This window comes from Phaethon aethereus, assembly GCF_964289735.1.
Source record: "Phaethon aethereus genome assembly, chromosome: 20".
NCBI classification, from domain to species: Eukaryota; Metazoa; Chordata; class Aves; order Phaethontiformes; family Phaethontidae; genus Phaethon; species Phaethon aethereus.
This window is the reverse complement of record NC_138596.1, coordinates 12,024,868-12,041,621: the sequence shown is the minus strand read 5'-3', so window position 1 is coordinate 12,041,621 and position 16,754 is coordinate 12,024,868. Positions and strand designations below refer to the sequence as shown.

Genomic DNA, 16,754 nt, shown 5'->3' with positions numbered 1-16,754 from the left:
CACTGTTCTTTAAGTGGACCTCAGCAAGCAGTGTAACTTCAGTAAACTGGAGCAGAATTAAAATAGTTCACTGTACAAAACTGAGTCAGTTAGGTTTTTGCATTCAAAATATAAACCTTCTTGAATCAGGGTTTTGGTTGTGTACTTTTTTTCTAAAATGCTGTGTACATTATATTTCTAGGTACATATGTCCATGGAACAAGATGGAGAGAAGATAGTACAGTGAAGTGGTGGACTTGTGGACAGAATGGCTTTCCTGGACAACCCAACAATTATACTTGCTCATATTCGGCAGTCGCATGTGACCAGTGATGACACAGGGATGTGTGAAATGGTCCTGATAGATCACGATGTCGACCTGGAGAAGTTTAATCCCTCGTCAGCATATGGGGACAGTGGTTCAGAAACACAGGGAAGCAATGGTGAGACTCAGGGCTATATATATTCCCAATCAGTTGATATTACCTCAAGCTGGGACTTTGGAATCAGAAGACGATCAAACACAGGTAAGTGATATTTGCAGCCAAGATAACATTAGCCTTTTAAATCTGATTTCCATTAGTCTGGCTTGCATGGGCAAATCAGAGCGTGACTAGCTAGGTATCTGTCCAGCTTTTCCTTTTGTAATGTCAAGACCTTTTTTATAAAAGGACATGTCATGATTCAGTTAGTTTGGTGTGCTGTCAACTGAGTTTTAATTGCAGTTTTACTTATTCATGTACAGAGGAACATTGAGGTAGTCAATTTTATAAATTAAAAAATTTTAAATTGTAAAGACATCAAGTCTAAATCCAAAGTACATGAAGAGTCTTTGATATTTCTATTGTTAATGTCTGGAGGGGTATTAACTTTTAAACAGGATAGTTATTTTCTGACAAAAATCTACCTAGTGAGGCATCAAATCTATTTGTTATGAAAAAGAGGAATGAAGTTTGATGTGAGCCAATGAAGTGAATGACTTGTCTGTATTTTGAAGTTTTATGTCTGAGAAGAACCTTGAGCTAGGATTTAAGTTACCAAATTAGGAAGTTCAAAGGTGTACACCTTTTCAAAATGTGCTCAGTTTGTCTTGACTGGAAGAAGGCTGTCCCATTTGTTGTTTCATATGGGGGATATTCAGACTTCTACTTATACCTGAGGAATGCTGTGATATAAAATATGTATGAAAAATTCTATGATATAAAATATGTATGAAAAGGTTGGTGTGGGGTGGTGAATTTTGATCTCTTTTTTTCCCCCCCCCCCCCGTGTTACAGTATATATTTTTATAAAATGATTTCTGAAGGTATTATAACACCACCTAGAGCTCAGAAAAAAAATCTGTGCTCTACCTAACAAGTAAAATGTTGTATGGTATTGAATATTTTGAAAAACCTTTTACAAAAAGGAGGTTTTTAAAGGTTGCAGAAAAGTCAGGGCACTGATCTCTTGTGATGGAGGGTTAGCTTTGGAAATAAGCTGAATATATAGCTGCAACTGACTTTAAGGCATTGTGAAGAGATTAGTGTGCCAGACTGCCTAACATTGCCCTTGAGCTCTTGTTTAGTTCAGTTGGTGGTATGGTTTTTGAGGAAGGAGAGGCAAAGTTGAAAGTTTTATATAATTGCTTCAAAAAATAATTCTAAAGGATTATTTCACCGAGTAGACTGATAGAATATTCTCCATTTAAATTATGGATTGGAACCATTTCAGTTTTCAATTGATGGTATATTCTAAAATAATGGTTAGGACACACAGTCCACTGGGGAGCCAGTTTTTTGCCTCTTTTCATCTGGCATGTCTTTTATGTTCCATTGTGTGTGCTGGTACCACCAGGGACTTAATACAATTATGAAGGCAATCAGGCTGTGATTTGCAACAGAGAGGGCAGGAAACAAGTCTACAAAGAATGCAAGTTGATCGGTACTGAACCCTTTCAAAAATACAGGAAGAGGAATAAATTAAATAAAGTTAACTATTTCTAACAGAAATGCTTTTTGCATTACACAAATACTTATATAAGTTCCTGATGGAAGAAAACAGATACATACCTACATAGAACAAAGTGTTCATACATCTCATAAGTACAAAAACTCATTAACTGTGAAATCTGCAGGTTTTGTTCCTAAAATGGGCAAGTGTAAGGACATTTCTTTTTTATTTAATCCATAAATACCTGAGTAGATTTAGCAGGAGCAGGAACATTTGCTCTTTGAAAAGCAGATAATGGTTTTTAGGTTTGGAAAGAGAAGACAGTGCAATTTTGTGTATCAACAGGTAATAGTGGTCAACTTTTTTAACATGCAAGCTCTTCTTTATTCTCCTTGGTTTTATACCCTGGTAAATAAAATTATTTCTGCTTATGCTGTCTTTAACCATTGTTTTTTGATGGGGTATAACTTTTTATTATCTTTTGCAAAGCTGTTTTATAATAAAGTGTCTTAGCAGGATAGTATTTTTTTCATAAATTGTAGAAATAATATGTTACTGCAGAAGACTCAACACATCTCTGTAGAGACTACAGAAGTTAGTTAGGTTATTAGGTAGTTCTTATGTGGTGTGCAAATTTTGAAATTAATTTTATGTGCATTCTAATATCAGAGTTATCCCCTTAGTCTTGAAAGGGATGTGCAGTGGGTGAGAGATGTTAGAGTATTGCACGTCACGTTTGGGGTGGACGCGAGTTGTCTGCCACTGCGTTCTTCGTCCTTTTCCACAGGCGCTAGATGGGGCTTAGGTGGTCTTTGGCTCCGGACTCCCATCTCCTCACTGCCTCCTTTCTGCCATTCCCAGAGGGGTTAGAAAAACTAAAGTGGAGACAGGTCTGTGCAGGGTGTTGGGTATATGGGAAAGCAGCAAATTCTCCCAATCCACATGACTAGAAACAAAGGCTCATCTAATAGTTAATGAAACAAGAACTACACTTGGTCAGTGACATTTTTCACACAGAAAGCTTTCAAACTTACATGCTTCTTGTGGGAATGAACCTTAAATAATTCAGGCTTCTAATAGGTACTGATAATTCCATCTAATTTGGAGTTGCTATAATACAATCCCACAGTAAATGATAATTTGTGATCAACTGTAGATAGAAGAATAGGATGGAGTTAGTGATAATGGTGACTGCACTTTAGTACATTTGTTTTGACAGGGGGTGAAAACATCAAATAGGATATAAACATACATTATTCTTTTATTCTATGGAGATTTTTTTTCCTTTATCCATTGTTTACATATGAATCTAACAGACATTTTATGGCCCATTTGGGAAGAGAGGGTTTTGGAAGGTAATTTTGAGCTACAGTCTGGACAGTAATTGGGGAAAAAAAAAGTTTTTTCTTTCAGAATAAAATATGTATATTACACTAGTGTTTTACCCAATATTTAAACTTATAAGCAGGGACACATCTTCTCTTATTTCACTAAGAGTAAGATACATAGAGGTATTTAGGCACTAACCTCATGTTGACTTAAATGGGAAATAGGCATCAAAGTGGACCACCAAAGGTCCTGGTTTGTGTTTGTACCTTAAACTGCTTGTTATGGCTGTTACACCTCAAAGTATTATTTTTTTTAATCAGTTTGCAGGTTGAGAGTTTTTTATGGAGGCAAAAAAATTCATTTCTGTGTCTACAATTCAGTTCAAAGACTAAATATAAAAGAATAGTAATAGGAAGGATAAAAAATATTTATTAACCTTTTTTTAATTGGTGAAATGGCTCAGGGAACTGAATTTGTATCTAAAAATTGTCAGAGTAATTTAGCATTTTAGAATCTCTTCTACAAACCCATTTTAGTTAATGAATTATCTCAATATATCAAAATTGCTAATATAGCCAGCAAATTGTTTCCTTCAGTGATCAACATTTTTAGTCCTACTTTCCAGTCTAATCTGCTTTCTTATTTTGAGTGGACACTTCATAACATCAGTTATTTCTTGCGGTCATTGTCTTGGGCAGCTTCTGCCAGGTTTAGCTGACCGTTTCCTGAGAGAGATCTTACTATTAACAAAGAGATAATTTAAGGTATTAATCTGGTACCCTGGCCTGTAAGTTGTTCGATATTTGAGTCTTTCTTCAAACTGTATTTTGAAGATGGAGTCAAAATATATGTAAAGAAATATTATATTCATTTTAGGATTTGACTAATGTTGTGAAGATACAAATCATTTATTTTACTACCTATAAACTGTTTCAGCACACTGAAGAAAAAGCCATGCTAATTTATATAGCTTTGACATTTTATAATTTTCATGATTTTTAGATAAAGGATTTTATATTTAAAACTTTAATAGTCTAGTCTGAGTTCATTTATCTTTAATTTTTGAAACGGGTAGAGTAATTCATAACAGTAATTTTATTCCTGTAATGTAATATTCACTTCAGTTCATTTGTGCATTAAAATTCCTTTAAGACCGTTATTAATGATTTATATAATGAAATGTCATATTAATCACAGAAGTTTTCACATTTTATTATTCCCTTCCATGTTAATACTATCTTTATGATCTCTATTAATGTTTTATATCCTCTAATTTCAATTATAAATCAAGAACATTTTCATGTTTTTGTTGGTATTTGCTTTTCAGGGGTGCCACCTTTAAAATTTTATGACTTTTTCCCCTACATATGCAGTATAAAACATCTTTATTCATATAAAGGTAGTTAATTATGTCTTTGTTTATAGTAAACTTTCATTGACAAACTTATAGTTATAATATTTCTTTTCAAGCTCAGAGACTAGAACGTCTGCGGAAAGAGAGACAAAATCAAATAAAATGCAAAAATGTTCAGTGGAAAGACAGAAATACTTCTTACTCAGGTAAAAAGAAAAGATCTTCTATTTTCCTACTGTTCGTATTTCTGCTTTTGATGGTTACAGCATTTTCAGTTTGTAATTTTCACTTAAGCTTTCAAAGCATAGAGGAAATAGTAATTATTGTATTTGCCTTCCATTCCCCAGTTATGTGCTTCCCGTAGTTTATTGCTTGGGGGGTGTCACAGGCATCTCGTTTGTTTTCAATGACTGGGGCATTCCACATTATTCATAAAGGCAAAGTAAAGAAAAGGTGTTTAAAACCTAGTTTGTTGGTGTGAACTAATTCAAGCGGCTGCTTTATTTTGTGCAATGTAAGGTATTAATACAGTGTTTGTGTATTCTGTCATCTGTAGCATCATTATCTTCTCAGGCTTCTATTGTCTCAGTGAGCAAGAAATGGAGATAGTAAAGCTCTTAGTGTTATTGTGAGGTGTGTAAGGAACAGGACGTGTCTTTTGCTCTGTGGGTAGGTGATTGGCAAGTGCCTGCATTCAAAATGCAGGATCATTATCTCCACGTGAGTTACAGCTTTCTAGCTATTTCCGCTGGCATTTGGTGTGCCACACGTAATGAAGAATTTCATAGAGGTTACTTGTATAGAATATTTTTGTGGTTACTTTTCTAGGTAAGAGGAAAATCTTAAGAAAGAATGTGTGTATATGATCTACCTCAATGAAAGCCTAACTTAGCTTATCTAGCCTTTCCTTGCAAAAACTAGTATCACTGATTTCTCAAAAAATGTGCTGTTCTGCTATTTTTTAATTACATAATGAAGTATTTCTGACTGGATGTTCTACATAATTTAAATTGTAATATATGAAATGGAAAATCTGTCTCAATTCTCTCATTTTATAGCTCAAGCTAGTATCTATTCCTGTTGTATTTGACACACATTCAAACCTTTGTATGGTCTGTCATGCCTACTTCTTTCAAAATTTGTGTATATCTTAATGAGGTCCTTGTGTAATCTCCTTTTTTTGCCTAAATCCTTGTATCTTCCTGGCTGTCATTTGCAGAACCTTGTCCAGCTCTATAGTAACTTTTTTTTTTTTAGAGGACTGAGCAAAGCTGCTCACATGAGCAACACGGTTGCGCTAATCCTTAGTACAGTGTTCAGCTATGTTTGATACCTCTACTAATGCATTCTAAAATGTTTTTGCCTTTCTACTTCTGTAAGCAGAGTTGTAGGTTTTAAAGTTTAATTTACTATAACTTCCAACTCTCTTTGCTCCATGTCTTACAGCATTTGATCAATGATGATGCAATTCTCTTCTTCTTTTTTTATCCCTGTATACTATATTTTATCCCTATATGACTATATACTGCTTGATATTTCTTTACACAGACTCCAGTTTCCTGCTGGATCTCTGCTCTTTGTGGGTTTTTTTTAATTCATGTGGGCTCCACCATGACATTTAGTTCTTTTTACGTGCTCCCTTGAAGATAGACATGATCTGTCAGCCAGCAGTAGCGGAGGTGTCCCCCTCTGCAAGAACGTGCTGGGGTTGCAGTCAAATAGATCAGCCCCTCCCTGTCACAGAACAAATTTAGATAAAAAGTTACATAAAAAGTCCAGACACTCGGTATCTCTCTTTATTGGCAGATTTTCCTCCTCTGCTTAGTCACGGAGGTTCTGATGTTCCTCGCTTACTTGCATGAAGAACACCACAGGAGGAAGAGGCCAGGAACTGAGGCGCCCTGATGGGTATCAGCTGTATCTTCCTCTTCGTCATGTGTGTGTACGAGACTTTGCTAAACTCGAGGAACAGAACGTTATTGGAAAACATATATGAAAGCAATAACAGCAGAAGTAGCTGTTCTCAGACGGGGGGAGCTTGGCTTCCTTCTGACTGTGTTTCTCTGAGCTTTAGACTAAGTCGAGCCTATGGTTGACGCCACGCAAACTAAAAGGGTGCTGGAAAGTTGTTGTTTTGTTAAGGAGTCTGACGACACCACTTCCAGAGATCGCTTGTCAGGATTGCCTTACTGTAGAGAGAAACTCTGAGAAGCCTTTCCGCTCTCCTGCAGGTGGATATGTAGTCGTAACTTGAGACATCGGGCAGTTGAGTATTTTTCGATTCCCATGTTTAATTACTATGTACAGAAATAAAAGTACGCTAACCAGGATAAAGGGAAGTGAGAGACGAGTAATTTTGTGTATGGTAATGAGACAAAAAAGAGTATTTTCTACTCATCATCTGTTTGCCCACTGTCATGAGACAAGCTGTTGGCGTTGTCAGGAATGAGTTTGAAAGATAAGGTGGTAGTAGCGTATGGACTTGAAACTCTCCGTGCGTTTGGAGTTGGTTCGGGGATTAACAAATATGAAGTTGCTTCAGGGCTAGTTGGCTGATTGGAAGTGTAGCACACAGGAGGTGTGGGATTTGTGGTTTGCTGTGCCACCTTTCTGTGCGTCAGTTCTTTTTCAGTAAAATGAAAAGAACATTTCAGCTTCATGCAGTGTAGAGATCGAATTGTCAGTAAAGCAGTCTGTGGGTCCTATAAACCAAATATGGATATACATACAAAAGGTTACTCTTTTTTATAAAATACTAGGTATTTTTAGGGGCAAGCAAGAAATAAAGCATTGTATTTACATTTTATATGCTCTGAAATAAATGAATGTAAAATGTAAATTATCAGTATATCAAGGGAATCTTTCAAAAGCCTTGCATTCAGCCCATATAGAATAGCTCATATAGCTAAGAAAACCATAAAAGGTGAAAAACACATATAATATAGACTAACAGCAAAACTTAGTTTTAAGCATTTAAAAATATGCAATTAAAGCAAGTTTAATGTAAAAATATGAGATTTTTTCCCCTGAAATTTGAGAATTTAATTATTTTTTTCAATGGTTTTAATTGGAACTCTCACAGCCTGATTCTATCAGGAATTATTTGACAAAATGCTCAGTGCTCAAAGATCTATTTTCTTCTAGCTTTTTGCACAAATCTTTAGAAGGTTTTGGGTTCTTCTTCCTAAATGAGTTGAATTTTTTTAAATGCTGAAGTTTTCTGGAAAAGGAAAACTGTATCTCAGCCAGTTGAATTTACTGTCTTATAGAATGTACTATTATTTAAACTCTTCAATCACGTGAGATATTTGACTTGAGGAAAACCTATACAAAACTTAAAGCAAAACAGATGTCACACTAATGAATGCAGGAGGATTCTTGAGATCCTCTTTTTGCACATCGCAACAAAGGAAATGATAAATAAATAATCTTAACATTTCCCTAGAGACAAAACTTTAAGATAAAAAGACTTGCTTTTTCACTTGAACCAATAAAACCATTATATTGAATTCCAAGGTACTGAGTACTTTCCAACCGCCCAAGAAATACCAGTTAAGGGCAATAATCTAGCATAATTGTTACTGGGATTTTTTTTAAAAAAACAGATAAGCTTATTGCAAAAAACAGAATACCTAATGGAGTTTAAGTTGCCATTTAAAAAGGATTTAATCAAGCTTTTTTGGTTAATCGCAGCCTCTCACAAGACTGTTGGGTATCTCTTAGTGCCAGTATTTAGCACTTCTGCCAACTGTCTGAATTTTCAGGCAATCTGCTGATAAAAATAAACTCAGCTTTTGACTAGTTATAATTTGACAAGTTTTAATTTCGCATTTTAAGAAATTAACCAACTCCCTGCAGATCATTCTGTCTTAGGAGCAGTTTCATTTCCCTGGAGAAGCAACATGTAAATTTTTGAGTTGCAAGAGAATCCAAACGTAGGTGCGCGGAGCAGAGGCGGGCTAGGAGAGCCGATGGTGGTTCTCAGGAAGTGATTGATGGAGTTTGGGGGTACTTGGTTCCTAGAGCAGATGCGGAAAAAAACTTGTCCAGATTCAGTCACAGTTTCTTGCAGATGAGACCCATTGGTATTGGTATGCTAAAACACCTCAGGCTTTGTCCTGATTTTGTAGTGACCTTATAACATAAGAAGGCCTAATTTTTTTTTTTTTTTTTTTTTTTTTTTAAAAGCATGCCTGTAAATTTTGAGTTAAACTGTTGCTGGAAATTCAGCTATGCAATCTCTTCATATAAGAAGAGCTGCTTGTCAGAGGCATTTGTGAGCCTTCACAGGCCACACAAAGAACTCACTAACTCTCCCACCTTTGTTTTTAGAAAGCTTTTTTTTTTTTTATTGTCCAGACTGTTTATCTGGAATGATGTTTTCAAGTTTGACACTTTTTTGAGAGGAGACCATATCCAGTCTACCATGAGATGTAAAATCTGAAGAAATTATTCTTTTGGATCAGATGTAGTCCCAAGCCTACTGCTGACAGCACAGTGACATTACACTATAGTAATGGGGTAGGATACTGTTGTCCTGTAATATAGCATAATATCATGTGTTACAAGCTCAGTCTGAAATGCTTTTGCTTGGTGTATTGTAGATGTGTCAGCAGTTCTTTTGCATAGCATTTACTGTTCATTTAGAAATAGGTAGGCAGGCAGAAAGACCAGGAATGTGTGATTCTCTCTTTGAACCTTGATTTTTATCTTGACTCAAGTGGATCTTGTAGTGATCAGTTCCATTCTCTGTATGGGAAAAATTAATCTTTTCCTCAGCCTACATAGTAGCATCATTCAGACTTCTTATGATTTCATATCTCTGGGCTATGAAAGAGTGGTGGTAGATTCTGCCCTGCTAAAGCATTTGTTGCTTTTTATATTTGATTTTGTTCTCCTTCTTATAATGTTATCTTTCTGTGGTAAAAAGTAGCTGCTGTACATCTCCTAGTACAACTACTCTAATCTCTTTTCTGATCTACAGCAGAGGAGCTGAGCTCACTATTTGAAAAAAAGAATTTCAGAGTAAAATCTCCGTGTTCTGGGAAGCAGTCAATATTGTCTGTGCGACTTGAGCAGTGTCCGCTGCAGCTGAATAACCCCTTCAATGAGTACTCAAAATTTGATGGCAAGGTAAGTGGACCGGATGTTCTTCTCATATCCAGGTGGTCCCTGACCTGAAAATGATGGGCCTTAGGCAGTTCTTGTGTGCATTTACTTGTTCAAGATTTAATTAGACTTTATGGTAGGCCATCATTTAGTCTTAAATGTAATGGTTCCAGGTTTGGTAGAACCATTTCTCCTGTTTTCATTACAAAATTACTCCTTATCATTAGGCATGCTTAATGTCCTAGGACATCTCTCTACAGAGTTGATGGTGAGACCCTTTGTATAAATTATTGGTTATTTGGCATTTTAAAAAAAAAAATCTATTCTGTCTAGCCACATCACAGCACTTGCTGAATATTCCATGGTTTATGCTGTCTTTACCCTCAAAGTGCTCCAATGAGAGTGGGAAAAGTCACTGTCTGTTTTGAGGGTGAAATAGGTCGATATCTGGGGCAAAAAAGGACTAAACAATATAGTTCTGTGCAAGTACTCATTTATGTAATACATGGAGGAGGTTCACTACAAACCTGGTAGGTCAAATTAATTCCTTGACTACGTTCATTTCAAGAGCTTGCATTTGATATTGCTCAGAATTGTAGATAACTATTTTTCCTTGTGTGCAGTTTAGTTACTCTGTATTGTCTATTTTTTTCTCTGTCATAAACTCTAGAAACTGAAATATAAACATTGGTGTGATGGATCAGTGTCATATTGTTCCAAAACAATTATAAATACTGCACAGGTCTGTTTTCTGCTGGATTTGTTTGTGGAGTCTCCTGGGGGAGTATGAAGTTTGAGCTTCATTACCATTGTGATGGAAGAATTTCATATTCTGTTAAATATTCTTAAAGTGGAAAGTCAGATATGTAATTTCAGTAGCATATCTAAAAGTATTTAGAATATTTGTGAAATGGTAGCTTTTGCTACATGAGCTTCATAGTTTAAAAGCTGCCTCTATTGTTATTTTATACTTACCAGTATGTAGTAATCTGTGCTAGTTCAGTTATTCAAAATTTCTGGCTTCAGTAGTAAATGATAGCAGTACTTCAATGCTGACAACGCTAAGATGCCTGTTTTCTAAACTCAAAGCTTGCTGTTCTTACCAAATGGAATTTCAGTTTGGCAAACATTTAAATGTACTTCCAACAGTCATGCACAGAGGAAGTAAAAATAAAATAAGTACTACTTTATTAAGAGAACTTCATTGTAATTTAATAGTGTGCCAGTCTTGTTGCTTTAATACTTGAGCATGATTTGGGCTGAACTGCTAGAAGTTTTCTCAGAAACTTGAGGAACGTAAGCATGTTTCCTTCCCACTTCGATAATCCAAACTACTTTTTACTCTATTAATAGGAATTATAGTTGACTGTAATGAACATCTTAATTTTCATATTTAAAAGTCGGATGCATTTAGCAGGTGTTCGGTCCATTTGAAGGAGATTGTACTATACAGAATAGGTTGAGATGTTAATGAAATACCTCGATGTTAGTCAATTGTGATTTGTAGGGTGATCTAGACATCAAAATACCTTTTTAACTCTCAAAAATAACTGTATTGTCATTTTGTTATGTAATCTCACTATGTTAATTTTAACAGCATTCTTTATGTTACTCTGGTAAGTTTGTCAATAGTATGCTTATAAAATTTATTTTCTATACTTCCATATGTATTGTCTTTTTTTTTAAATACCTACTTGACCATCTGAGATACAGAAGAAACATTATAGTTCAGTAGTGAGTTATTTTACTTCAGTTCTGTTGTATTTTAAGACAGTAGTGTAAACCTGAAAACCATCTAGCTTTAAAAAATTCTTTTTAAAGAAATATCATAGGTCTCGTAATTTTTTTTATTGATAATAGATGAGCGGTATTTTTCACATAAATACAATTCTTCCAGGGAATAGTGCGTGACTTATTTACGTAATTAACAGAGCCACATATCTCTTGGGGAAATGGTACATAATTGGGGAGAGGCAGGGGGGATGAGGACGGGCTAGGGGCCTAATTAAACATGTCTTAAAACCCCCCTACTTAATTATGTATTTACTCAAGGGATCACAGTGGCTCTGAAATCTTTAAGATTGTAACTAGGCCTTTGGTATATATATATATATATTTGAGTTTTGTAAAGCAGATTTTTAGCTTGTTGAACAACACAGGTTTTGTGGTTCACTGGTAAAGCATGAGGAAAGTTTTACTTGCTGAATCAAAGCTCTTTGTTCATGTGTGTACTCAGCTTAACTTTTCTGAATGGTTTTAACTTGCCACTAATTCAGCTCCTCAACTGACCTGAAATCAAATAAAACCATTCTCTTCAGGGTCCTTCTCGCCCCTCCCTCCATTTGATGCACCGTTTTAAAATAATCAGTTAAAATAAGAAAACATTGCATGCTGTAATGTCAACCAAGCACATTTATTAAAATGCTTACATCTTGCAGGTGTTTTCTGCCAGATTTAGTGTCTTTTTCATAACCACTTCTGCAATTTTATGAAATAATAAAATTTTAAAGCACTCTAATTTCTTCTTGTTCTGATCAGTTCATTAATTATCAAAATAGTAGAGAATATGGCTTGTGAAATGCAACCACAATGGAAATATTCTAATCAGCTCAAGAATTCAGTTGATTCTTGCCCCACAGCTACACGGGACGGACCTGTGGCTTTCATGTCCATTGTAAAACTTCAGCTCTTAATGAAAGACACACCCACAGTAACTACTCTTGGCCGTATCTTCAAGTTTTTCCTTAAAATAGTTAAAGTAAAATTAACCCTTGCGTCTGTTTGCATGGTTTAAATCATGTGTACATCTTGGTTAATAAATCTTGAAAACTGTTGCTAAGAGTGTTGTATGAAAAGAAGCCTGTAGTTATTTGTGATTATGTCAGTTGTCATTTGTATAGAAAATTACTTGAAGGCTTAAGAAATCAGTGGCCAAATTGATTTCCTTTATCTGCATGCAAATTAAATTATCATCCATTTTATAGATAACTTTGGATATATTTCTGTTTGCAGAATTTGAAAAATCAGATTCTGATGGCTTATGGTTCCAACTTGCCAATTATTGATAAGGTTGGGAAAATAAGACTCACCATCAGACAGATTTGAAAGCTGTAGCCAGGTACCACAGATGAAACACAAGAGCGTTGTAATGGCTCATTTCAGTGACACAACTGTGAGATTCACAAGATTCAGTTTACATATACGTTACCTACCTGTTTTCATTAATTGTCTTGAAAGCATGTGTTATCTTTTCATTCTATAGAAATTCAGAATATTTCTTTCCAAATTACAAGTGTAATTTGCATGAGTTGCTGGAAAGCCATGATGATGAGTTTTGTCTGAGATATTTATCTTAAAGCATACTGATTTAGTACAGTATTAGTGTCAAAACTATTCAACTGCATGACCATTCCCACTAGTAAGAAAAATGTTACCAAGATGTGTTTAGTTACTGGAATAGAGGAAAATCATGCTAGAATTAAATGTTCAGCTTTGTAGGAACCGCATACTGAATGAATAACTGCTGAGGCCTCTGTTTACATTTCCCCTTGAAATCATCTTTGAAGCCAGTCCACATCCATTGTTCTTCCAGGTCTCTGCTACCTGTAAGAAATTTTCATCACTAAAATGTCTCGTCAAATCAATTTTTGACGTGCCTGCCACCGAATGGCTGCTCCTTGCATCCTCAGAAGAATGTTGGCAAACACAGAAGTGTTACAGGACAGTCAAAAAAGAGATGCTAAAGGTGCACAACGTAGTCAAAGAAGAAAGTTGGACAATCACAATCAAAATGGAAGGAAGGGATCATGCAGCTCTAGAATAAACTTGAGTTACAAGGCCAAAAACCTTTCCTGCATGCAGACTAGTTTTCTCAAGATATTTTAATTTCGGTTTTCATGACTGCTAGTTGAAAATGAAAATTTAAGGAAGTCTGGCTTTTCTGACCTTACAGGGGTTTTGTGGGTTTACTTGACTACTGGAGATAATTTAAATAAAAATAGGTCAACATTATTTTTGGCTGGACAGACACTAAAAATCCTATTGTGAGGAATGGTACCTCTGTATAGTGTTACAGGGTTTCTTGTGGCTAATTTTGGTAATGGGTTAATACCCAACAGTTTCTCTTGTAGCAACTGTTTTAAAAATGATGCTGTAGAAAGCATGGGGGAAGGGATAATTCATGAGTGCTAATTGCTTGGCTGTTAATTTTCATAAGTGTTGATAGAAGCAGTTCCTTAAATTAAACTTTGTTTAAAATGTATCAAGGGAAATATTCCACAATGTCGGGCCTGAAGTGAAAATTAATATGAATGCTGTGGCAATTAACACGTACTGGTTAATAGCTTTTAGCAGCATTTTGGGATGATAGTCCTTAAATACATTTTTGCATGCTGCTCTTGTTTCAGTCTTGTTTGACTGTATGTCTGGATAATCGTGAACAAATGTTTTGCACAATCTCCAGCATTAAATAGCTTTACGCAAAGAAAGTAGATAAAGAACTTAAAAAAGAAGCAATACTGCTTTAATTAATATGGAAAATGTCTAAAATAATTAATCCAGGATTAAAATCTCAGTGTGGGGGGAAAAAAAAAGCATTTTTTTATTTAAATGTTTTGCCCCTGAGCTGAGCGGAATGATCCTCATCTGAATCCTAAATAAGTTTGCATAGTTGTTTTTTTTTTTAAAGCATTTGCTCATTCTGCCAATTTTAGTGGTTTGCATACTACCCGCAGTCTGTTACATAGTTGAAATGAAGGCGTTTACGATGTTATCATTTATGTTATGTTACATACATGTTAGCATGATGTTTATAAAAATGCAGGGTCAGTATTTATGCTTGGAAAGCTCCTGCTGTAGCTGCACCCAGAGCCAAGGCCCTGACAAAGCCGTGCTGCGCCGGGCAGTGCCGCCGGCGCGGAGCCCCTCCGCTGGCCCCGGCGCCACGGAGACCAGCCGCTCCGTGTGCTGGGCTGCCGCGGACCTCCCTGCCTCAGGAGCGAGGTGTGTCCATTTTGCTGAAATGGAAACAGTCCTTTCCCTTGGCTTTTGTTTGCTGGTCGTTTGTATTCCGTCGTGCTGGAGAGCCACCTCTGCTGGGGGACGCTGGGGCTCGCCCGGGGGACGGAGGAGCCGGCTGGCTCTCCAGCGCGACCGGCGCTCGGAGGAGCGGCGTGTTCCCGGCTGGGCAGCCCTGGTGAAGCTCCGCTTCGGGCCTTAGGCCGTCGGTGCCGCGCCTGCGCCTGCCCTCGTGGCCAGCACCGGTGTTTCGGCATGGTCAGCATGCCGCCTCTGCAGCGGGTAACAATCTACAACACCGGGGATGCCGGAACAGCCACGGAACGGGTTTTTAGAAACACAGGCTGCTGCCTCTTGCTCAACCCGGTTCAAAATCTGCAGTGCATTTCTTAAGACTCCTAAAATAAGTGGCAGAAACATGTAATGGTGTCATGCTTTCCCTTTGGTGTCCAGAAACTCCCTGTAAAAATTCTCACCCAGTTGGGAGAACCTGGGAGAGAAATCTCCCGTAACGCTGGGAGCCGCTCGGCGCTCGGAGTGCGTGTTGCTAATGACGTAGGGTTTCGTAACGCTCGCTCTTGGGCGTAGCGTCACGTGCCCTGCTGTACAGAGGGCGAGTCCAGTAATGCTTTTGTTCAGATGAAGATTCTTAACTGAAAAATTACCACTTTCTAAAACAAATTTTCTTTCATAATACGTGATTAACATGAGTCGTGCTGATAGCAGAGTTGCATTTAAATGAAACGCCCCTGTATTAAGAATGCCTGGTTTGTTCTTTACTGTGTCGAAGCTGTAATGATTTTGATGCCTAATCAGTGCACTTAACTGTTTCCTCTGCCCCTGCAGATTTGGTGGGTCTTGCTGGGTAGAGAGGAGCCCTGCACAGAGGGACGCCTTAAAAACCGTGCTGGAGGTTAGAGCGCAACAGTCCTTGGGTTTCCATACAGTGACGGAAATACATTAAGCTTGACTGTAGCTTAATTTAAAATACTTCAGGACGTGTTTTGTTACTTCATACAGAAAAGCCATTTACAAAGAGAAAAGGAAGCACCTCATAATGGTGGCTGAACACTTTATTTTAAGTAACTGGAGGCACAGACAGAAAACTGTTACGAATTCTGCAGTGGGAACAGTCACTTGAACAGTCACACGCTACCACTGTGTGTAGGTGCAGTGGGGAACGGCTGTGCATGTACGGCGCTGTCTGCCGTGGGGTGTTTTCACATGCACGCGGTGGCTCTGGTACTTTGCAAAAACAGTGCAGAAATACTGTAGCCACCCTTCTAGCCCCGACTGTAGCCTGGGGTAGCAGATAAGAAGGCTGAACGTCAGTGTTGCACTGTCATCTCTGTTTGGGGACTTGAATTTTATCTCACAGTACCAGGCATCTCACTTGCATTAAAAAATATTTTTCTGGCCTTATGCAAATTAAATTAATGTGGATCTGTTTTGATTAACTTTGGCTTGAGGGCACATTCAGTTCACTTCTCCCTTGTCTGTACTCACTTCTTTGTCTTTTGTTGCTGTTGATTGTAGGTGCCCTTACTAGACTGCGTTCCTGTCTTACGGAGGAGATGCTCTGTTGAAACTGGGTCTGGTTTTGTTCGTGGCTAGTTGCAGTTTTTGAACTCGCTGAGATGAGACCACAATCCTGTTCGGATAGTCCTTTCCAAAGGACTTTATTGTTCTGTGAAACCTCTGCTCTCTGGCATTCCTGTGTCGGGCATGTTTTATCAATACTGGCACACTTGTGTGGCACTTAAACTCTGAATAAGATGATACTTGAAACTAAGTTTTGAAGATCTGCAAAGTATGCTAGTACGTAACAAAGAATTAAATTGATTTGCTATGTGTGCATTTAGCTACAATTCATTTTAATTGTCCTTATGAAGTTAAAAAGTATTAGCGTCAGATAAAGATTCATCACCATAGTATGATTTAAAGCTGGTGCTATAGAAAGCAGGCATGTGTTCTGGCAGATGTTTATATAAGGCACTGTCTCTTCTGACAGCAGTTAAAAAGTATGGTTGTAGTA

General features: G+C 37.1%; 1 protein-coding gene across 3 annotated transcripts in view; it reads left to right on the top strand.

Annotated features, from left to right (window-relative positions):
* Positions 1–247: 247 nt before the first annotated feature.
* MAPKAP1 (MAPK associated protein 1) overlaps positions 248–16,754 on the top strand; it is a gene marked incomplete at both ends in the record, with an annotated part of 95,259 nt that continues 78,752 nt past the window's right edge. For all 3 annotated transcript variants that reach the window (XM_082008937.1, XM_082008938.1, XM_082008936.1), the window contains 3 exons: positions 248–506; positions 4,711–4,800; positions 9,579–9,727. In XM_082008937.1, coding sequence (XP_081865063.1) covers positions 248–506; positions 4,711–4,800; positions 9,579–9,727 — 498 coding nt within the window. The remainder of the gene's footprint in view (positions 507–4,710; positions 4,801–9,578; positions 9,728–16,754) is intronic.